General features: G+C 41.3%; 1 protein-coding gene across 4 annotated transcripts in view; it reads right to left on the reverse strand.

Annotated features, from left to right (window-relative positions):
- PRIM2 (DNA primase subunit 2) overlaps positions 1-25,051 on the reverse strand; it is a 110,178-nt gene that overhangs the window by 63,458 nt on the left and 21,669 nt on the right. For 3 of the 4 annotated variants that reach the window (XM_061460557.1, XM_061460559.1, XM_061460560.1), the window contains one exon: positions 24,107-24,244. The exons of the other annotated variant lie outside the window; for it this stretch is intronic. In XM_061460557.1, the coding sequence (XP_061316541.1) occupies positions 24,107-24,244 (138 nt within the window). The remainder of the gene's footprint in view (positions 1-24,106; positions 24,245-25,051) is intronic. 4 annotated transcript variants of the gene reach the window in all.

Consider the following 25,051-nt stretch of genomic DNA (forward strand, 5'->3'; position numbering starts at 1 on the left):
ATCACAACTGAGAAGTCCTGTACCAATGATAAAACCTTGCACCACCACTGTATGGTGTCTAACTTGCTGGAGAAAAAGCTCTTCTGGAGAAGACCCGAAGATCTGGTAAACAGTAGGCTCAACTTTGTCAAGAAAGGCAGTAAATGTAGAGGGCAGAATTCTACTACACTTAACCCAGTTTATCAACATCTTTCTTGTAGTAGGAGCCTCCTGAGTATTCTAGATGTGGTCTAATGAGTGCCAAGTAAAGGGTGGGGGGGTCTCCTCCCTCTACCTACATACTGTGCTTCTATTGATACAGCCCAAGATACTGTCGACCTCTGCTGCCAGAGCATTCTGCTGGCTCATGTGGAGGCTATTGTTTGCTTAGATGTGAACTACACTTAATCCAAACGGTAATGCTTATACTGAAAGAAACAGGATCACACAAATACAAGTTGTATCATAAAACTCAGATACACAACCCCAATGCGGTTGCTTTCTCTCTGCCACTAGGTGGCTGAAGGAACATACATAACCAGCCAGGGAAGCTCTTGGTGACTGCGACGTAGATTTCAATTGTGCTACCCAATACTCACAAGAAAACCTAAAGAAAAAACCTGAATAACTAATCCTGGCCCTGGAGCAATCACCTGTTAGAGGAGAGCATGCTATCTTCTGCTATATAAAGCAGTAAATTTCTATGCTGAACTGGATCTTTAAAAAAAATACACACCACCACACACAACACACAGACACAAGCAAAAGCTGCTTCTTTTCCCAGGAGATTTCTCTGTGGCTTCTGTACACTGTCACAAAGGCATAAAGGTTATGCAAAAAAGATACTGAAAGAAAATGGATTTCTTTTTCAAAATATACCCTCCTATTATTCATAATAGCATTGATGCCTGAGGCATGGAAAGCCTTCCACCTGAAAAAGTGCTCACAATGACACCCGTACAGCTTCTGCACAGAGGTGCTAGCACTGCTGGCAGAGCACCCTGCACAGGGCAGGTCAGGAACTTTCATTCACTACGCCACAGCTCCTTTTTAATGCCTCAGCAGTAAAGCACAGATTTATACTCAGGCATTGCCTGATGTATTGTTCTTTGCATCAACAGAATTGACATATCCCCACACCTGCTCATGAAACAATCCAGCTCTCTAAAGAGAAAAGTGGACTAGGCTGTGGACTTCACAAGAATTACCCATTATATTTGAACTGTAATAAATTCCCCAAGGTCACAGATCACTCTCTGCATAATGAGATCTTACTCTTTAGCCTACCTCCTTTGTCACATTTTGTTTTACCTATATGTTCATGCAATGTGAGATATCACCAACTCTCATTGAGAAGTTGGTACTTGCTCTCTGTCACTGAACGGTGTAATGCGATTTCTCGAGGTGAGCAGCTCCCAACAGGACGCCTGCAACCCCGGAGAGAGGGGAAACCCCGCGTCCAGGAGCCTCAGCTCTGACCGGCGAGAGTCACCGAGAGAGCCCCGAACCCTCGCCGGGCCCTGCCCAGGAGCCAGCAGCTCCGCTGAGGCGAACACGGACTCACAGGAGGTGAGTCAGGCCGGAGGGATGACCCCGCCCTGAGCTGGTAAAACCCGCCCTCGGGAGAGCGGGAACAGCGCGGCGAAGCAGTCCGGGCGTGGCGCGGCGGTTGGCTCCTGCCGCGCAGCGGGTAGTGAGCGGCATAGGGAGCGCTCGCCTCAGGGCCGCTGCCCGCTCTGGGAGCTCTGCTCTGGCTGCTCCGGCGGTGGCTCCGACGGCACCAGACAGAGCCGATGAGAGGGGAGGCTGCAGTGCAGAGCTCGGGGTGTAGAGAGTGCCTGCACTGGTCTGGTGAGGGGAGGGTGCACAACGGGCAGGGCTGCACTCGGTGCTCCCTGGTGGAGGTGTTCCTGCAGCAGGTGGCTGAGCTGCGGGACGCTGTCAGTAGCTGAAAGATGTCAGGAGAGCTGAGGAAGCAGCACTCCTTGCTCCAGGCCCAACCTGTGCAGAGTCCTCAAGCGTCCACCATAGCTCATGCAGGAAAGGAGGAGGGCATTAACGCAGGACGCTGGAAGCTAGTAACAAACCCACAACAGGGGCTTCCTCGAAAATCCAACGTCCCCAGCCAGAGCCTCGTTGCAGTTCTGCAGGGGGCAACGAGGAAAATGCACACCGCACCAAATGAACAACCAGCTGATGCACCTGTAAAGAGGATCACTACTGGTGCCGCCAAGGAAAAGTGGCGGGTCACAGTAGCAGTTGACTGTACTTTGAAAGGCACAGAGGCACCCATCTGTCGGCCTGACCCTGTCTCGAGGTATGCTGCCTACCAGGAACTCAGATCAGGGATGTTGCTGAGAGGCTGCCTGCTCTAGTAAGTCCCACTATTACCCACTTCTAGTGGTCCATCTGGATGCTAGCAATACAGATAGCAGTAGCCTGGAGAACATTAAGAAGGACTACAGAGCCCTGGGAGAGGTGGTTAGGGGCTCTGGGGCTCAGTTTTTTCATCAATCCTCCAGGATAAAGGGGAGGACCTTAAAAAGGCTGGGTGGATCAGGGCAATCCCAGGCACAGCTACAGGGTGGGCAGAGAAGAGATTCAGAGCAGCTATGTAATGTGTGGGGTTTGTTCATCAAGAAGTTTGGGGGGAGGGAGGCTCTCTGTGGCTGTCGTTATGTGGAACCATATTCCTTTTTGTGTTGTAACTGTTGTACTCCGTAAGTTATGGGGGGGAGGTCAGTTGTATTATTGCACAGGATTGTGAGGGAGAAAAGAGGGAGGTTGGGTGGCTCAAAGTTGTGCCTTGTTGCAACGTTTGAGGGGTGGGGGTTCCGATGGTGAGGAGGCTGGTAGTGGACGCTTCTCGAAGCCTCTGGGAGCTTCTCGAAACTTCTCGATGATGAGACCTCTCCAACAATGGGAACCAATGGGGAAAAGCCATGTCAACATCCAAGTGAGGAGGGGTGGCAGGATTGGCTGGGGCCTTGAACCGAAAAGTATAAAGGACCACCTCCCAGAGACCGTATGTGTGTCTTGGGCGGAGCGGAGGACTCCCCGGCGCACCCAGCGCTGTTTTATCTGCTATCGCTTACTCAAGTTCAATAAAATTTATACTTTAAACCGAAATTGGCTATATCATTGACAACAAATTGGTGCTGTGACTCGGATGGAGAAATTCTGATGGGACTCACATCCTGCGGGGGGGGCCCCACTCACAGGAGTGGCCCCTGTTTGTGGTTCATTCCGCCAGCTTCTCCACCGACGAACCTAAAATTCGATAGCAGATAAAAGGTGAAGTTGGCACAAAGTTTGTGCACGAAGCCTGAACGAAGAGGACAGAAACAAGGACGTGAGTATATTGCGAAACTGAGATCCGTTCAGTTGGGTTTGGGATCCCGGTGTGTGCATGCGTGAGACATCCAGGTATGGACGAAGCGAGTATGGACCTCTTAGTAGTGCGGTTCCCATCTCCCGCGAGGGACTGGGCCACGAGGAGAGGGCATACGAAAGACTGAGTGAAACAAGGCACACCGGAAGATGGGACAGAAAAAGAGTAAGGGTTCTGATCCCATGGGAGGTTCTAAGGAGAGATTAAAGTTACCTCAGATACCTCCAGATAGTCCTTTAGGTCTAATGATTAAGTATTGGAATGACTATCCCTCTAGAAAAGGGAAAGACAGGGCAAAAATGATACATTATTGTATGGAAGTATGGGGAGGTAAACAGATTAGGACTGATCACCTATACTGGCCAGTATCACAGTATCACAGTATCACAGTATGCTAGAGATTGGAAGGGACCTCAAAAGATCATCTAGTCCAATCCCCCTGCCGGAGCAGGAACACCTAGATAATGTTACACAGGAATGTGTCCAGGCGGGTTTTGAATGTCTCCAGGGAAGGAGACTCCACAACCTCCCTGGGCAGCCTGTTCCAGTGTTCCGTCACCCTCACTGAGAAGAAGTTTCTTCTCAAGTTTAAGTGGAACCTCTTGTGTTCCAGTTTGTACCCATTACCCCTTGTCCTATCATTGTTTGCCACCGAGTAGAGCCTGGCTCCATCCTCGTGACACTCCCCCTTTATATATTTATAGACACTTATAAGGTCACCCCTCAGTCTCCTCCAAACTATAGAGACCCAGCTCCCTCAGTCTTTCCTCATAAGGGAGATGCTCCACTCCCTTAATCATCTTAGTTGCCCTGCGCTGGACTCTCTCCAGCAGCTCCCTGTCCTTCTTGAACTGAGGGGCCCAGAACTGGACACAATATTCCAGATGCGGTCTCACCAGGGCAGAGTAGAGGGGAAGGAGGACCTCTCTCAACCTACTAACCACCGCCCTTCTAATACACCCCAGGATGCCATTGGCCTTCTTAGCCACAAGGGCACAGTGTTGGCTCATGGTCATCCTGTCGTCCACTAGGACCCCCAGGTCCCTCTCCCCTACACTGCTCTCTAACAGGGTCTTTTGAAAACTGGATATGTCAGGCCCTGAATATCTGTGTCAATTCGAAAGAGCCTTTTGATTTGGAAGAAAGTGAGTATGCCCAATTGTGGATAGGATCAGAGACTAGAGCCAATCTATACCCCTTAAAAGAAAAAGGGGGATGAAAAAAGACTAGGACAGAGGAGGAGGTTCCCATGTCGCCCTCACCGTATATACCTCCTCCTCCCCCACCTCAGCCTTTGCCTCCACCCAAGAATCCCTCTAACATTCCAAGTGCCCCAAGGGACCCGGCGGCACCCCCCGATACTTTTGAGACTGAGGGACCGGTCACACGAAGTAAAAGTAAGAAACAGACTGAAGCCCCGCTATATCCTTTAAGGGAAATATCAATGGGAGGGGCACACCCAGAAATGGGATATGTTTCAGTACCCTTAAATTCAGCAGATGCTAGAGAATGTAAGAAAGAAATGAGGACTTTGCTGGAAGATCCCTTGGGGGTCACAGAGAGAGTGGATCAATTCCTAGGGCCTAATATATATACTTGGGAGGAGTTGCAGGCAATACTGGGGATTTTGTTTACAGCCGAAGAGAGGGATATGATCAGGAGAGCCGGTATGAGAATACGGGACCAACAACACCAACAGGGTCCCGCAGCTGATACAAAATGGCCTCTACAGAGACCTAATTGGAATAACTAAAACAAAATACACAGGGGTCATATGCAAGATCTGAGGACTATAATAATCCAAGGTATAAGAGACTCGGTCCCCAGAAGCCAGAATATCAATAAGGCTTTTAGCGAACATCAGAAAAAGGATGAAACTCCCACAGAATGGCTGGAGCATTTGCGAAAGAGTTTCTAGCTATATTCAGGAGTAGACCCCGACACGCCTGTTGGGCAAGCATTGATTAAGGCCCAATTTGTAGCTAGTTCATGGATCGACATTAGGAAAAAATGGGAAAAGTTAGATGATTGGCAGTCTAGAGGGCTTGATGAATTATTGAGAGAAGCTCAGAAGGTATATGTAAGACGAGAAGAAGCAAACAAGAGACAGGCCAGAGTGTTAGAAGAAACCCATAGGAGACACACACGAATGTTAGTGGCGGCTGTTAGAGAGGGACAAAAGGAACTGGGAAGGGATATCCCGGAAGAAGCCTGAGTATAAGCAGGATCGAGGATTTAAAGTCCCTCCCAGGGAGAGAGAGAGGGACAAAAGGAACTGGGAAGGGATATCCGGGAAGAAGCCTGAGTATAAGCAGGATCGAGGATTTAAAGTCCCTCCCAGGGACAGAGAGAGGGAACAACTGATATGTTTCTATTGTGGGGGTAAAGGCCACATGAGACGTGAATGTAGAAAGTGTATAGCTGACGAGAAAATGTGGAAGGAGGACTAAGGAGGTCAGGGGCTCTATTTGCTGGGGACTCGAGAGACCAAAGAGCCCTTGATAAAACTTAAAGTGGGTCCCTGGCAACAAGAAATCGAGTTCCTCGTGGACTCGGGCGGAGCGATCAACTGTTCAAAGACTTCCTTGGGGCTGTCAAAAGTCTTCAGAAATTGTACAAGTTATAGGGGCAAAAGGGGAACCCTTTGGGGTGCCTGTAATTAAAGATGTGATATTTGAAACAAGTTCTAAAATTGGGGTAGGGTCACTGCTACTCGTACCTGAGGCAGACTACAATCTTTTGGGAAGAGATTTAATGATAGAATTAGGAATTAGTCTAGAAGTTCAAGATGAGGAACTGCAAGTAAAATTATGTCCCCTTCGATTAGTCGACCGAGAAAAGATAAATCCGGAAGTATGGTATAATCCTGATACAGTAGGAAAACTGGGTATCGAACCCTTTTCGGTAATAATTAGAGACCCGGATAAACCTGTCAGGATCAAACAATATCCTCTCTTGGAAGAGGGACGGTGGGGGTTAAAACCTGAAATAGATCGTTTACTCGAAAAGGGACTGTTGGAGCCCTGTATGTCCCCTTTTAATACTCCAGTCTTACCTGGGAAAAAGGCAGATGGAAAATACAGGTTGGTCCATGACTTGAGAGAAATAAATAAAAGAACTGTTTCTAGATTCCCTGTAGTAGCAAATCCATATACAATCCTGAGCAAAATAAATCCCAAAGATTGTTGGTATAGTGTAATAGATCTAAAAGATGCGTTTTGGGCTTGTCCCTTACAGGAGGATTGTAGAGATTTCTTTGCTTTTGAATGGGAAGACCCTGAGACACATCAGAAGCAGCAATTAAGGTGGACAGTTCTCCCTCAGGGCTTCACAGAATCCCCTAACCTATCTGGACAAGCCTTAGAGCAGATATTACAAAAATACGAAAAGGCGAGTAGTGTGACATTAATACAGTATGTTCATGATCTGTTTTTAGCGGGAGCACAAGAGGAGGATGTTCGGCGAGAAAGTATTAGATTATTAAATTTTTTAAGTTTAAAAGGGTTGAAAGTATCTGAATCAAATTTACAGTTTGTGGAGGAGGAAGTAAAATATCTGGGACACTGGCTCAGCAAAGGAACAAAGAAACTAGATCCAGAGAGAGTTACTGGTATATTATCTCTAAAAGCCCCAATTACTAAGAGACAGGTACGGCAATTGCTCGGTTTACTTGGTTATTGTAGGCAATGGATAGAAGACTATAGTAAAAAGGTTAAGTTTTTATATGCAAAATTAACCAAGGATGGCCTATTAAAATGGACCAAATGAGACAAGACTCAGTTACAGGAGCTGAAAGAGGATTTAGTCAATGCACCTGTCCTAAGTTTACCTGATCTGAAAAGACCTTTTTATTTGTTTGTAAACGTAGACAAGTGTACCGGGTATGGGGTTTTGGCGCAGGATTGGGCCGGACGGAAAAAACCTATAGGATATCTATCAAAATTGTTAGATCCAGTCAGTAGAGGGTGGCCGACCTGCTTACAAGCCGTCGTGGCCACTGCGCTTCTGGTAGAAGAAGCCAGAAAAATTACATTCGGGAGGGAATTAAAGGTATTATCACCCCACAACATTCGGGGAGTACTACAGCAGAAGGCTGACAAATGGATTACTGATACTAGGCTCCTCAAATACGAAGGAATTCTAGTTTCTTCTCCTAAATTGGAATTAGAAAGCACGAGCCTCCAAAACCCCGCCCAATTTTTATATGGGGAACCAACTCAAGAATTATCACATGATTGTATATGTAATATAGAGGAACAAGTAAATACACCCAGATTTGGAGGAAGAAGAATTAATAGGAGGTGAAAAATTCTTTGTAGATGGTTCTTCAAGAGTGATAGAAGGGAAAAGGAAGTCAGGATATGCCATTATAGATGGGAAAAACTTTAGCGTTGTGCAATCAGGACCCCTGAACCCCAGTTGGTCCGCGCAGGCATATGAGCTATATGCAGTATTACAGGCCTTAAAACTGTTGAAGAATAGATGGGGCACGATATGTACAGACTCCAAATATGCATATGGTGTAGTACATACTTTTGGAAAAATCTGGGAGGAAAGAGGATTGATAAATTCTCAAGGAAAAGGCCTAATCCATGAAGAGCTAATAATTCAAATCCTCCAGGCCCTGCGAGAACCTGAAAGCATTGTGGTAGTCCATATAAAAGGACACCAAAAAGGAACAACATTCGAAATAAGAGGAAACAATTTAGCAGACATGGAGGCAAAACGGGCAGCTCTGGGGGTTGTAAAAATAATGCAAAACTCCTCTATGGAGTCTGAAAAAATAAATGATGCACATAAATTTACTCAAGTAGAAAAAGAAAAATTGACTAAAATGGGTCTAGAAGAAGAACAAGGAAAATGGAAATTAGAAGATGGGAGACAAGTTGTCGCAAAGACTTTAGCTCACCAAATTATGGTGAGAATACATGAAAAAACACATTGGGGAACCCAAGCCCTTGTCGACCAGTTTGCCCTGCAGTATATGTGTATAGGAATATATGATACAGCAAAGGAAATAGTAAGATCCTGTTTAACTTGTCAAAGGGTAAACAAACAACATCAACGAAAAACAATTCCAGGAGTTCGAGAGTTAGCTGTAAGACCCTTTTCACGAATACAGATTGATTTTACTGAAATGCCTAAGATTGGTAACTACAAATACCTCTTAGTGATGGTAGATCATCTAACCCATTTTGTAGAGGCATTTCCCACCTCCCGGACAACGACACGAACTGTGGTAAAAATTCTTTTAGAACTTATAATTCCAAGATATGGAATTGTTGAAGCTATAGACTCAGATAAGGGCCCACATTTTACTTCAAAGGTAATTAGAGAAATCAACTGGGCATAAAATGGGAGTATCACACCCCTTGGCATCCCCAAAGCTCAGGACGGGTGGAAAGAATGAACGGAGAAATCAAGAAACAATTAACTAAAATCATGATAGAAACAAAACTCTCCTGGACTAAACGTCTACCACTAGCTTTGTTAAACATCAGAACACAACCCAGGTCCGATTTGGGAGTTTCTCCCTTTGAAATGTTATATGGTATGCCTTATAATATGGAAATGCCAGTTGAACATCCAATAATTGAGGACATAATGTTGAAACCATACCTAATTCATCTAACCAAACGAAGAGAGGAGTTACATAAACAAGGTATGATATCTCAACGACCTCCTTTAGATATGCACTTTCATTCTATAAAACCAGGGGATAAGGTATTAATTAAAACTTGGAAGGAATCCCCACTAATCCCTCGTTGGGAAGGACCCTATCTTGTTTTACTCACCACAGAAACCGCCATCCGGACAGCAGAGAAGGGTTGGACTCATGCGAGCCGTGTAAAAGGACCTATCAGAGACTCGGACCAGTCTTGGGAAGTTGTGAGCCCACCTGGAGATCTGAAAGTCACCCTCAAGAAGGTTTAAATGGACATAGAGGGGACTAGGATATGTAATAACAACAATAACATTTTGAGACTGGTGTGAAATCAGTTGTCTGTAGGAGTGCCAAGAACGGTGGTAATAGAATACATCAAGTTATATATATATAAATTGAATATATCAAAATATTACTCAAAAAAAGAACCAGGTAAGGGAACTATATAAACGGAGGCAAACACCCGAAATAGCACTCCCTCTCCTGAAGACTACCCCTGCTACCGAGAAGATGTTATCCCTCGTGGCTCGAAGCAACCAAGTCAACGAGCGAGGTAGAGAGGTAAAATACTGTGGAAAACTGACTCTTGTCATTAGAGCTACACGGGAGTACTGGAAGAACCGCCTCAATGCTCAAAGGGACTTGAAAGTCCCTTATAAAAAGCATATCCAAGGTTCTAATTGGAGGGATAATATTAGTATAATTGATCCAAAACTATTAACAACAAAGAAATGGAAAAGATTCCACCCTTTTTGGCACATCCTAGACATACTGCTTATTCTACTTATAATATGTATACTACAAACATGGGCTAAGGGAATGAACTACCAACCCCACCAGCCTTTTAAGTGGACCCTACTCCGATTTGAAGATCAACAGGTTATAGCAACCCAAATAACACCAGGAGAACCAAGCTTTAATGCTACTCTCTGTCAGCTTGTCCCGAGACCCCGATGCTGGGAGTACCTGGGATTCTATATGTGCCCTAGTTCGAATCCTGGAAAGGGATATTGTAACTACCCTAATCAATATTACTGCAGTTATTGGGGTTGTGAGACTATAGCCCCTTGTTGGATACCGGGTAGTGGTATAGACAAGTACCTAAAGGTTCAGTGGGGTCCATATGGGTGCAGACCACCACAAGGGTGGGGAGGACGTGGAAACTGTAAATACCTCTTCTTAAATGTCACCAGCCCTGAAGACATAGGATGGATAATTGGAAGAGTGTGGAGAGTGAGGTATACGGAACCAGGGACAGATAAGGGCGGTTTAATTCTCATAAAAAAGGAAGTAGTCCCAAATGATCCACTGCCAGTAGGCCCTAACCAGATATTAACTGATGATTGGCTGAAGGAACAATGGATAGTACAACGAGGATTCCTAAGATAGACAATATAACGATAACTCCTGAAATGAAGATTACTCGAATCACCCAAACTCCTGATGAAACCCTTGGGAACAACCCAACCCCTAATGAAACCCCTGAAATTAATCCCCTTTGGAAATTAATGCACACTAGTTACTTGGTGTTGAACAAAACTAATCCAAATCTTACGGAACACTGTTGGTTGTGTTATGGGGTGAAACCACCCTTTTAGGAGGCTGTGGGAGTAACCAGGAAACCTAGACGCATAAATGGTACTAACCTGGCACAGTGTATGTGGGACACAGAAAAACCAGGAATTACCTTAACCCAAGTGATGGGACAAGGCCTGTGTATAGGAAAAATTCCAGAACACAAAAAGAGGTTATATGCCAATACTGATAAAATAGGGTCGAAAAGACCCAAGAAACCTGCAAAATGGTTAGTACCAGCTGATAACACCAAGTGGGTTTGCTCCGCTATAGGAGTTACACCTTGCCTGTTGTTAAAACATTTTAATGAATCCTCAGACTTTCGTGTTCAAGTAACAATAGTCCCTAAAATTTTTTATCACCTGAGAACTTTATTTACGATGCATACATTACTCAGGGACACCACCTGACTAAACAAGAGCCATTTACGGCATTAACAATAGCCACTTTAATGATCTTGGGGGGCGTGGGAGTAGGCACAGGTGTAACCTCATTGATACAACAAAGCCAAGAATTTAAAGCACTGAGGATAGCAGTAGATGAGGACCTGGTAAGAACTGAGCAATCAATAACGGCTTTAGAGAAATCCGTTAGGTTGCTGTCAGAAGTGGTCTTACAAAACCGAAGAGGACTAGATTTAATGTATTTACAACAAGGAGGGGTATGTGCAGCACTTAAGGAAGAGTGTTGTATATATGCAGACCACACAGGGGTAGTACGGGATACTATGACTAAATTATGAGAAGGATTGGAAAAAAGACGAAAAGAACGAGAGGCACAACGCAGTTGGGATGAACCTTGGTTTAGACAATCCCCCTGGCTTACAACCTTACTGTCAACAATAGCAGGTCCCCTGATATTGATTATATTGGGATTAACATTTGGACCAGGTATTTTTAATAAAATACTAGAAATTGCACGAAGTAGACTCGAAGCAGCTCACCTAATGCTGATAGGAACGAAATATGAACCTGTAGAACAAGAAAATTCATTGCTATTAAGCCAAGATGTGTTACAACGATTTGATGAACAAAAATGATGAAAAGAAAAAGGGGGGAAATTGTAATGTGTGGGGTTCGTTCATCAAGAAGTTTGGGGGGAGGGAGGCTCTCTGTGGCTGTCGTTATGTGGAACCATATTCCTTTTTGTGTTGTAACTGTTGTACTCCATAAGTTATGGGGGGGAGGTCAGTTGTATTATTGCACGGGATTGTGAGGGAGAAAAGAGGGAGGTTGGGTGGCTCGAAGTTGTGTCTTGTTGCAACGTTTGAGGGGTGGGGGTTGCGATGGTGAGGAGGCTGGTAGTGGACGCTTCTCAAAGCCTCTGGGAGCTTCTCGAAACTTCTCGATGATGAGACCTCTCCAACAAAGGGAACCAATGGGGAAGAGCCATGTCAACATCCGAGTGAGGAGGGGTGGCAGGATTGGCTGGGGCCTTGAATTGAAAAGTATAAAGGACCACCTCCCAGAGACCGTATGTGTGTCTTGGGCGGAGCGGAGGACTCCCCGGCGCACCCAGCGCTGTTTTATCTGCTATCGCTTACTCAAGTTCAATAAAACTTATACTTTAAACCAAAATTGGCTATATCATTGACAACAGCTGTGTGGAGAAGGACTTGGGGGTGTTGATCGACAAGAAAATGAACATGAGCCCGCTTCAGTGTGCGCTCGCAGCCCAGAAAGCCAGCCATATCCTGGGCTGCATCAAAAGGAGCGTGACCAGCAGGTCAAAGGAGGTGATCCTGCCCCTCTGCTCTGCTCTTGTGAGACCTCACCTGGAGTATTGTGTGCAGTTCTGGTGTGCTCAACATAAAAAGGACATGGAACTGTTGGAACAAGTCCAAAGGAGGGCCACGAGGATGATCAGGGGCTGGAGCATCTCCCATATGAAGACGGGCTGAGAAAGTCAGGGCTGTTCAGCCTGGAGAAGAGAAGGCTGCATGGAGACCTCATAGCAGCCTTCCAGTATCTAAGAGTGCCTACAAGGGTGCTATGATTCTATGGCTGGTATTCTACAATCGTGCCTGGAGACTCAACTCTTCCAAAAACTACTTTAAAAGCTTGTCAGTTGGAATAAGAATCAATTCATAGTTTTATTCATTCACTTTGACAACTGCTGGTTTTTTTCACTTTTTAAAGAAGTAATTCAACCTTCTCATGTACTCCAAAAACGATTCTTCTGGTTTGCAGTTCTGGTTTAAAGCAAGGGTGGGGGAGTGTTGGGATTTGCGAATTTTTTATTTTTATTGTCTACAAATCAAAGGGATGGAGAGGTGAAAAAAAAACCAACACACAACAAACCCACAAATCCTTCAGGATTAACAAAGCTGGTAACAGAGCAACCTTCACCTCATTTTGGCAGCATAAGTAGGAAAACAACAGGGAAAATTCATGGGGTTTTCTATTACTTAAAAAGTTCTAAGCACTACATCCAAATTTAATCCATTTCTTTCCTATGTACGCACTACATCCAAATTTAATCCATTTCTTTCCTATGTACATATATAAACAAAGGCTGTAGTCATTAATAAACCATGTCATTTTGCTTAACTCACAACATAAAAATCCAACCCTTTCCTTTCTGATATTTGTTCAAGACTACGGATTATTTAATTAAACATCATTTCTTACAAACAGAAACATCCTAGTATTTACATGAATTTGTTTACAAAAATACAGAAAAAAAATATAGCTAAAAAGCTCTTTCACAAGCAACATGTAAATTGAAGATGTATATCTTCACCAGTCTGTTCTTCCCTGATACTTCATCTCATTTTCTGCATTTCTACAACTCAGACACTGAACAGCTGATTCAGTATCCTTTCCAAATCTACAGAGCACATAAAAGCTTTTACAAAATTTCACTTATATGTGGAAACTCTCCTGTGACTTTGGGTGCTGAATAAATCCATTGTTGTCTTTCAAAATCCATTTTCACTACAAAACATCTGTACTGCAGTACACTTTCATGCCCACTCCCTCAGGCAGATGCACCAATACAAAACATTTACATGTATACTTAACCTTGACAGATTAGCAAACATACCTAACTCATGCAGAAGCTACGGAAAACCTCTCCTGGTCTTCTATTTCAGAGGAATAGAAGAACCAAAAAGAATAACAAAATCCAGCCCAGCTAAACTCACACAGACGTGCCTACTAATGTAAAGATTATTGCTACAAAACCACCTCCTCCTTACACACGTCAAGAGAAAAGAAAACACTTCAGACAAAGACATTTCAGGTCAGAACAATGTCAAAGTGCTCCACATGAAGTTACTATGATCTTTTGGGACTCCCCTGCTTCTAAGTATAGGCAGGCTTGAAATGCTGACAGATTAAGCGAAACATATAAAGGCGGAACACAGCGGCACAAGGCCTCTCTTAAGAAAAGCTCACTCAGTAATATTTGTGCATCCAACTTTCAATTCATACCTTTCTTCAAGCTGAACAGATCTCATGACAAAACTGGATATACAGATATAAAATACAGTACACCTCCTGTGGAAATGCAAGGCTACACTCCTCAATAAGGAGTGGAAAATTAACTAGAAAATATGCTCCCTAGTGAGAGGTAGCTTGCACTGGTAGCTCAGTATTTCCCTTTAGGTCAGAAATTCAGGAATTTAGCAAAAAATGTTTGGGAGTGAACTACAAAATAACATGATATAATCCAGCAGCAGTATAACCAAAAGAAGCCTCAACTAACCAACCACCCCAAAAAAAACCCACAGCTTTCACAGTCTGTGTCCAGTACCCAAGAGAAACTTAACAAGTAAAGAGCTGAAGGGGCTGTCAGTTGAGCATAAGACACCCACCAATTACCCAATTCTTAAATGCATCCCTGCAGTAAAGATACTCAGGGACAAACCAGTACCCTCCTCAGGCAGGTACGTTGCTAGGCTCTAGGAGAAAAGGAAGTGAAGATCCAGTAGGAACTTGGCAGCAACATACAGGCACTTCAGAGGCACCTGATGATCTCCTGGAGGCAAGTCATTGTTCAAGTAAGGATCTGCTTCTTCACAAGCCAGAGGTATGAAATGAAGCCACAGCTGGGAAGTGAGTGGGCCAGGTTGTACACCAACAGGCCCAACACTATTAGAGCCAAGTTTAACTACCCTAGCTGTGTATTTGCAGGCTGATTATATCACGTTTCAAGATTTCAGGAAGACAGAACCCCAGCAATTTCAGTGACAGCCTGTACAGACTGCTCATAAGATGCCAGAGTATGTTTAATTATAAAGATTCTGCTCAACTCCACTGCCTCTGACACATACCTTGCTCTCCTATTACCAGGAAAAAATATTCTGACAAATAATCTTTGTTTATAAGAACCACAAAAAATTACCACTTCCTCTCTAGCATAAAAATGGAGATTAGCAATTAACTGCAGAAGAAATACATTAACAGATGAGATTCCCTTTGGGAAATTGCAGTAAAATGGAAGGCTATACAATGAGACCACCCAGAAAACAACTGCTGCAACAGCAACAGTGACCAGCATTTCTAAAAATACTCACTTCATCTATATTTAAAACAGTTTAAAAAATAACTATCCAGTATGACAAAAAAAAAACAATGTACTGCTACAGTTTTTCTTAAAAGAGTTCAAACTAGTTGTGTAACCAGTAAAATTAATGTGGGGTTTTTTTATAAACTAGTCTTACAGCAGAATTTCTTTTAAACATATCTTGGCAAAGGCATTTCTGAGATGAGACTTGAACATACTTTATTCTTACACATACTGCTTAAAGAAGTGTTCCAACCTCTAAAGATTCTATACATTAATTAACCAAGTGTCATCTGATATGACTATCAGTTGTCCAGTTTATTTCATGTCTGACTTTGAGCTACTGATAGTCATTTCCCATTTCTCTTTCTGATGGAAAAAACAGATCTTTATCATTAGCAGGAATGGGAAAAACATGTTAACATTACATATGCGATATCATAAAACTCTACTCAGGAGAACAGCAATTCTCCAGATTTCACAGAGAAATGGAAAAAAAAAATGATGTAATTGTAAGGGTGGTCATCACAGTTTTTAGTGATTCAGACTATTTCTTTTTGCCTGCTACATAAATTTGCATTAAGCATTTCTGTTGTTAATCCAAATTCTTAATTCAACCTGTAATTGTAACTTAAGACACTACAGCTCGATTTAGGTCTCAAAATAACTTGCATGACTCCATTTTATTCTTGAATGCTTAATCTTATGCTGCTCTACACACTACTTTCAATGGCTACAAACCTATTGATTCCATTGTGACTACTCACAACAGCAAGTCTGTCCTGGGTTCAGCAGCAGCAGTCATGTTTCTCCTTGTTGGTAGCTGATGCAGTGCAGTGTTTTGACTTTCAGCCTGGGAACAGAGCTGATAACAATGATGTTTTGGTTTGGCCAAGGACTTTGTGAGCCTCATGCTCTGCCAGGGAGGAGGGAAAGCCAGGAGGAAGCAGAGGCAGGACACCTGACCCAGACTGACCAAAGAGGTATTCCGTAACACAGCACATCATGCCCAGGATGTACCTGAGAGTTACCCGGAAGGGCTGGGAGACTGCAGGGTTGGAGGAGGTATCGGTCGGTGCTTGGTCGGGCTGGGGGGGGCGAGTTATCGGTCGGCTGGTGGTGAGGTGATGTATTCTCTTCCCTTGTTATTTCCTTTATCATTATTATTATTGGTGGTAGCAGCAGTGATTTGTGTTATACCTTAGTTACTAAACTGTTCTTATCTCAACCCATGGGAGTTGCATTCTTTTCGATTCTCCTCTCCGTCCCTCTGGGAGTAGGGGGAGGGAAAGAAGGGGGGGAGTGAGTGAACGAGTTGCTTGACTGGTTTTAAACCACGACAAAGTCCTATAAGCATCTGTACTTGGTATGCTATAAAATATTATTTCTAAACAAGGTGCAACTTGCTGGGAACCTGTACAGTAGGTTTATAAAAGTGTGCAATATGTTAGCCAAAATTTAACAACTGGACAAGGGCATGTATGCCACAAAGCTTTCAAATAGGAGAAATTTTAATTTGGCTAACAGCAGTGATTAAATGAATTACCAGAGCAATTTGGACAATGAGGCAAGCAAGAATGAACATATTACTTATATTCTATAGGAATTGAAAATTTAGCATAGATACATGCAAAGTTTAAGCCATAAACAATTTGAAAGTTAGGACAAAAGTGGCATACTCCTTAAAAATGTTATAAAAATGTAACTGTCAGGATTAGACCATGTTTGTTCAAAAGCGTCAGTGAGGCAGCAATATTGCTTCTCAACAATCATGAATTTAAGAATCCATTTATTAAGCCCAGTAAATAACTGTTGTGTTCTAAAAGCAACTACATCCCTTGAAAGAAGTGGTTTAGACAAAGCACAGTAAGATTTATGCTCCTTTACAGAATCCTACAACATTGTAGACAAGATTCAATATATTAATTTCAAGGTAAGTTTTTGATTTACTGTACATAGCAGTGGTAGATAAATTGTGTCTCTTGAACCACCAATAAAAAATGGTAAGTGGTTGAAACTTGGATTTCAGTAATGAGCCTCTGTTAATATACAGATGGGTGAGAAATCCAAGTCCCCGCTACCACCAAACAGATTCAGCTAGCATGATTGAGATACACGAATCAATTTTCCCCAAGAAACAAATGGAGACACAAATCAGTCTCATTCCACACTGAAGCAGTGGAAGGCTGAGAAACACCCTAGATACAGCTTCACAGGCAGTTTGGATAGCTCCCTGTGTCACTCAAGTCCTGCTCCATTGGTGGCCAAAGTAAACATCAGCTTGATTGCTACCAGTTAGCTTCCAGAAACTTACCAGCTTTCTCCAAGAAAAAGCCAGAACACAGCTGATGAAATAATCTGTCATTAACTCGGGTGTAAACCAACTCCAGATATCTACAGCTATCACACAGCAACTGCCTATGGGTCACCAAAGGCCATTAAGAATATATAATCAGGAGAAAACGTTAGTTTCTAAGAATATAATCAGGAGAAAACTCTTAATTTCTAACAGTGTCATCCTGAAACACAGATTTCTGTTCACTTACCAACCACATATGGCATTACAGTTCTTTCTTATTTGCCTCATTCTCAAATTACTGTTACCCACATGTTAAAACACATGTTGTCATGTGGCATTAGACTATAATAGACTATACTAAGTGATGCATTTCTGGGTCATCACATCTATCGCACAACACAGAAATAAAGCTGTACTTCTTATATATTCTATTCCAATAGTTTTTCTGAAATTTGGGGAACATCTCAACAGTTAAGTAAGCTTTCCATATGCTTTAAATCCTGCACATTTTGCTTCATTAGTTTTATTATCCCGAAGCACCCATATTGATTTGAAGGTGAAAGTATTTCCATATAAATGAAACCAAACAGGATCATGCAGAGACCACAGCAATTGTTTACGCTGCAAATTTAGCACTTAAAATCTTGGGACTTTGTAGTACATGCGAGAAGCAGATAGAAGAAGTAGAAAAATACTGAATATAGTCAAATTTCATTTAACCTCCTAATATTATTTATAATTGCTTCATGCTAGCAATCTAAGCAGTCTCTAAAAGAAACACATATACTTCAATTAACAGAGGATAAAACACTAGAAGAATTGATTTCAGAAAACAGCCAACAACAGGAAAACTCAGAGGCCATGGCAGAAAGAAGGTACAGCAAGTTTCCCTGTCTCACAGGTAACCATTCTGTGTACAGGTCTGAATTCCCTTTGGCACAAACATAGGCAGAAAAATCAATTCCCTTGATTTTACTTCTACTCAAAATATCACCATTTTCTTAAGCAGACCTGTGCCTTAGACAATGACCTTACCATGCAACACTACTCAGAAATGAGTATCAGCTGCTTCTCTGCCAACACTCTCACAACAAACTTTCATGAGAGACTCAGAGGACAGTCACTGTAATCACTTTACCCTGCACTGCCAAAGTTATTACTTCACTAACCTTGTATGTGCATATTATAAAAATCATCCATTTATGTTACAGTGAATTACTTTAACACTGGGAACACAACACCTGAAACTAATTTCAAGTGACAAGACCATAATCAATCATACTTTCTCAACATTAATGTCACTACATAAAGCTTTCTGCTTCACTGCTTGAAAACATAGGTGTTTTAGGAAGAAAATGTTTCGCAGATAGTGCTATGTATACTGATACTTTTCCCAAATTAGCAGGTTCTTTGAAAATACAGCATAAATCAACTGAAATAGCACATCTGTCTAATATTTAATTTTAAAAGACAAATCATCACAAAGATCACTAAAGCTAGAAGCAACTTGATGCACATTTCTAACAGTTTTGAAGATTACATGCCAAATAGGGAAAGGAATAAATAACAAAACAACAAAAACAAACAAAAAACAACCCACAAAAATTAGAAAATAGCAGTGAAGTCTTCTTTTTCTACTAAGTCCTCAAAACCCAACAATTTGATTTGTAGGCATTTTATCATATTACACAAGATCATACTGCAAAGTAAAAAAGCAGAGACTTTCAATTCAGAAGAAACACATGCTATCAAGACTGTACATATTAACATGGGAATCTTGATTTCTTATGGTATCAGTGTTGTGGTTTAAGCCCAGTCAGCAATTCAGCCATGCAGCCCTTGCTCACCCCCCACCCCCTTCTTCCCTCCCCAGCTCCAGGAGGGATGGGGAGAAAAATTAAAAGAATTTAACTCCCACGGGTTGAGATAAGAGCAGTCCAGTAACTAAGGTATAACACAAACCACTACTGCTACCACCAATAATAATAATAAGGAAAATAACAAGAGGAGAGAATACAACTGCTCACCACCTGCCGACCAATACCCAGCCCGACCGAGCAGTGATCTCCCCCTTCTGGGTAACTGCCCCCAGTTTATATACTGGGCATGACGTGCTGTGGTATGGAATACCTCTTTGGCTAGTTTGGGTCAGGTGTCCTGTCTCTGCTTTCTCCCAGCTTCTCCTCCTCCCTGGCAGAGCATGAGATGCACAAAGTCCTTGGTCAGGCTAAACATTACTGAGCAACAACTAAAAACATTGATGTTATCAGCACTGTTCCCAGGCCAAAAGTCAAAAACACAGCACTGCACCAGCTACTGAGGAGAAAAATGACTGCTACTGCTGAACCCAGGACAATCAGTTTGTGTTCTGTTCAGTTAATATTTTAATTTGCAGACTGTTAAAATCCTGTATGATGTTCTGCTATAATATTCTGCCATATACTGTCACCTCGTGAGGCCACATGGAGCTGTTGGACAGCTGTTGGACAGCTCCATGTCCATCTTATGTTGAGGACACCAGAACTGCACACAATCCTCCAAGTGTCATTTGCTTATAGCTTTAAAATGTAATGTTCAACAAGCACTACAACTTAAGGACAAAACACTTTCTGAACTGTAACTTTTGTTAAGGCTGATGCAGTGATTCAATTTAGTTGATTCAAACACTAAAGGAGGTGGCCCAGCATCAGGTTTTTCAGTATTTAGCAATTATCCACACAGGGCAGAACTCCTCTTCAAACAAGTCAGACAACTACCAACATAATAGTAGTCATTTTCTCAGTTCTTTGAGGACACTGCTGATAAAGGCCAGTCCCAGGCAATAATTCAGCAGCCTCTTCTATCTTCTCCCCCTTCTATTCCACTTGAGATTTTTCCAGAGCAGTCCTTTGTGCAGTATTCAGTATAACACAGCTCTGATACAGGTCTGTGCATCTCAATCACAACACTAAGCCAAATCTTCTGATTTCAAGAAATGAAAAATTAGAACAGTTATCCTCAGAAAAAAGGTGATCCAGGCCTGCCAATAATTTCACAATCTAAACTCACTAGATGACTACAACTAAAATTACCAAAATGCAGCACAGCATTACTGCAGAAATGTTTGTGTATTAGTGTAAACACAGTGAAACCCTCATGGAAAAAAAAATATAATGCAATTTGAATTAGTAAAAGTTTGCTTTAAGTTATAAAACAATTGTAGAGCTAATATTATAACTTACATGAAGTACAGAAAATGTTTAAGCTTTCTATAGTTTAATCATCATTAATGGCACAAAAGAAATTATTTACTATCAAATGGATCAGAGAATACAGCAAGAAGGTCCTTGTAGTATTGATTTTGCACATAAAATGAACTTCTTCAGTTGCCTTTGCAGTTGTCAAGAAGGCTTGACAATATTAACTCCCCCTCTTACTGAGCGTCAAGGAATTGCCAGTAGAGATGTCAAACTTATTTTTAAGGGATGAAACAAAACATATGACTGCTTCATTGACTAGTAAGCGATTAAAGCATAACTCTGACTAAACTGAATTTGTGTCAGTGTCAACATAAAACTTTTTTTAAAAGCAGAAGTCAGCACTATGAATTATTTACTGTTCTCTGAAAGCTCAGTATCAACACATCAATTCACTCTCATTATATTCCTCCTTTATAATCCTGTTAGAATCACCCTCTAACATGCAGGATGGTGGCAACGTGAGCCTGAAATGTAGTGAGTAATGTAATAAGGTGAGGCAACCACCCGAATTTTTCTGTGCTTTGGAGAACAAGAGTAGCTTTAGCACACTCCCATCAAGTGTAACAGCTTCAGAAGACCTTGAAAAAGACATGCCAGGCCTTAATCATAAAATCATTCCTGAGTAGGGATAACTCCTAAAAACCTGTGTGTGTGATTGCTTAGAACAGCAACAAACGATGTCCGAGAGGCAAAACATGCATCACAGTACAAATAACACCACATAAACAACCCAAAATGGAAAACTATACTGTTTTAACATTGAAGAATTGAACTACTAATGAGAGCTGTAAAAAAAAGTTTCCACAGAACTATGTGCCTGAAAGGTCATCTTTCCACTATCTATATTCAAAGTATTTTGTCCCTTAGAAGCTTGTAAGAGACTGCCAGAGCCAGAAGTACTGGCCAAAGTCAAACTACCCCACAGAAGATACAAGTATTTAGCCTAACTTTATGACCCTGTGAAAATACAAACCCCTTCTTTAGAAAAAAAAATTCAAGCCTAATTTGGTTTATCACACCCTTAAGATCTTTAATTCTCAAATTCTAATAAAACAAGGATTGGCCATTAGAAAGTGCTGAGAACAAACTGTAAATAGCCAGATGCTGCAAAAATACTAAAACATGCTCCCAAAAGCACACATAAATAATGCTTACCAAAGTGGTAATGTTGTCAAATACATTAATTAAGAGACAAATTAAATAAGAAGGGTCTATTACTTCTTAATTAAATCTGGCCATGATGCACAACTTCCGTGCAAAGTCATAAAGACCTCTATACTACCATAGTGCCTGTAATTGAGCACATTTCTCTTTCTTGACTTTCCCTTTGCAGCAGACACATACAAACATCCATGTGCTGCAAAAGCATTACCAAGCACCTCTAAAATAGCTGTACTTGCAGAACTTAGGCCTAGATCAAATAGTATTTCAACAACTACTTTTTACAAACAATACTGGAAACGTGCCACTGTGTTACAACTTCCATTAAAAATACGCCTCTTCAGATAAGCCTGAGGAAAAGATTAAAGATATCCTCCTGATTTCTATATTGTGGGACAGCAATGGTTACCGTCTTCAGATTTTAAAAAAATTCCTTATGTATAGTCCTTTCTTTAAAGAAAGCGCCCTGTTTTCTTACACTTTCACAGAATTTTCAATAATTGATTGACAGTAATTGATGATTACAGTTTTGTCTCATTGAAAACTACACCAATTATCCAGCTACCACGTTAGGCCTTCAAATCCAGTTATGCCTATTTGGTGTAACAGAAGAACGTTAGATTGACCTCTGATTTTTAGCCTTTGTTTAAAAGGCTCAATAATATTCCCAGCATCTCTCAGCAGTGCACTGTGCTGGCTAAAATTAGCTGAAACAGCTTATTAAATGTCATTTCTCAAACTAAATTAGTTTGTAAATCAGTAAATCAAGACCCCACAAGTTCAAGTAGGAGCTTTGAAATGGGACAGAAACCACTAATTCTCTCTTATTTCTTACTCTGAAAATATGGCAAACTTTCATTAGCAAAATATACGTATTAAAACTAAAAAACTAATGCAAACCTGAAATACTGCAATAACTTAAAACACAGCAGTTCTATAGAAGATAGTTTTCCACACTCGCAAGAGCGTTAACAGTTTCTAACCCCTGACTACAGAGGGCAGTATAGAGCACTCCTTCACTATAAAGCAGCTATTGGCTTTAATGAAGTCATCTGGGTTAAACAAAATTATAAACTGAGTTTGTAAAAAAAGCTGCACATTTTTTCTCCAACTGAAAAGTCAGACAGCCAACTCATTACAGTTCCTTCTGTTTTTCAGACTTTTCAGCTTAAACTCTACAACAGATACTCACACAACAGGCAAATTCCAGAAGCTTCCCAAAAGTATTTTAAATAGATGCTGATAACCTTGTGTACTTCACCATATTTCTATAGAATACATTCATTCCTTTTAAATCCTACCCAAGTATTATCAGCTTTCAGCAATAACATTATGCATTAGCTGAAATGTCTCGTTACAGTTGTATTAGAGTATTAATGTATATGTTCACATAAGAGTATCACTATTTTTGACTTCACGTTAAATAATTTTATAGACTCTAGTTATATTCAAAATTAACAAACTATAAAATCAGCATACTGACAGCTTCTTAAAGGAATGCCTTTTTACTTCAGAGTGTTTGTTTACTAAATGCTCACGGTCAACCTTGATATTAATGCAGCATGGCAATGTAAGGCTTTGAAAACATTTTTTAAAGGCAATCTGAACTGCCTTCATGCTATGCAATGCCATCTTTTTTAGGACTAAAGCTCTGTGCATTCTACATGATCACCAACTTTTAAACCCTGTGAAGAGTCTCATATTGTAAAATTAGCATTTCCTAAATTCATCACCAAATTACTAACAGAACGTTCACATACAGTATTTACTATGTGTCCTAACTAGATCTGAGGCATTCCTACAGTGAAGACTTCATTTTTCCCTGACATGTTCCAACTTAGTTCTATTAAAAAAAAGAAAAAAAAACAAAAACAAAAAACAAAAACACCAACAAACACAAATCAGTATTTTGCTTGTTTCAACAAAACAAATGTTGCAAACTCTTCTGCGAGAAAATACCGGTACAAAGAGAAAAACAGTCATGTGCATGGGGCTCACATTGTGAATGAAAAAAAAGTCATGTTACTCTCTATGTAGGAAACAATTTCAAAATCCTCTAGGATACATTTATTTACCATCTACATCACATGCTAAATTCCATTTTAAAGTAATGAAACTCCAGTTCATAACAAAATTTTTTAGTACTGCCAGCATTTTTTACAGGGTTTCTGGTATTCTTCAGATGGAACCACATACATTTAAAAAAAAAAAAAAAATCAAAAAGGTCTTTGTCCAAGAGTGTCACTAAACAATGCAACAAAAGTTGTAAAAACCAGTATCAGACTTACCGCCAGTGCTTTAGATAACTTTGTTCTATAGTTGCTCAAAACAATTGCATCGATATCCTTAAGTGGCACATATGCAAAGCCGTCTTTAATAAACACTCTTCTGGTTCTAAACAGATCCACAGCTTCTGAAAGTCCAACCTGAGAAAGAAGAAAACCCCACATTGTAGAATAGCAAAATGACGCAGTAACAATGTTTACAACCTTAAGATTCAAGATGGATCAGTACAGCTTTAAGTCATTCTCTGTCTTAGCACTCTATCCAGGCAAAATGCAAATGGTTTGAAATTAAGTGTTGATTTTGGAATAGCTGATCATTATTTTGGTGAAGAAATTGTTTACTTGGAGAGGGTCATGCAGCTAGGCAAAATAAGCTATTTTAAAGCTTGTATCTATGACTATTAGACCAATTATGTAGCTTTGCATCACTTACGGATTTGATACTTGAAAATGGCCTTCTGTTTCAGGCAATTTGAAATATTTTATTCATGAAAAGCTGCATACCTTGGAAGTAGATCTGGAACCCAACCAACTTCACTCCAGAAAAAGAGTCAGGGGTTTCCATCAGACACATTGCTTCTCCCTTTGCTCTCTAGCAAAAAGAAGTTCAGACTAATACATTCAAACCAAACCCAGCTTCAGCAACAGATGCTTGAGAATGCCTCCAAACTGAGTGGTCTGTCAGCCAGGCAAGTTAAGTCAATTGTCTGGGAAACGTTAAAACTTAAGACCATTTTCGTGGTGAAAGATAAAGGATGGCATAAGAGGACAGAAGACAGTAACAGTAGTCCAAAGCTCACTTCACTCGCAGTCCCTCCCTTCTACCTTATACTGACATGAAGAAGAGAAATTCTTATTAGTCTCAGTTGAGACACTTTGCTTAACTGTTACCAATAATGTCATGTAAATATAATAACTCCAAGTTTAAGTGAAGGAGAATGAGTGCAA

The sequence above is a fragment of the Pezoporus flaviventris genome, unplaced genomic scaffold, assembly GCF_033815535.1.
Source record: "Pezoporus flaviventris isolate CSIRO_AGI_PZ_B2104156 unplaced genomic scaffold, CSIRO_AGI_Pfla_v1 ptg000031l, whole genome shotgun sequence".
Classification (NCBI taxonomy): Eukaryota; Metazoa; Chordata; class Aves; order Psittaciformes; family Psittacidae; genus Pezoporus; species Pezoporus flaviventris.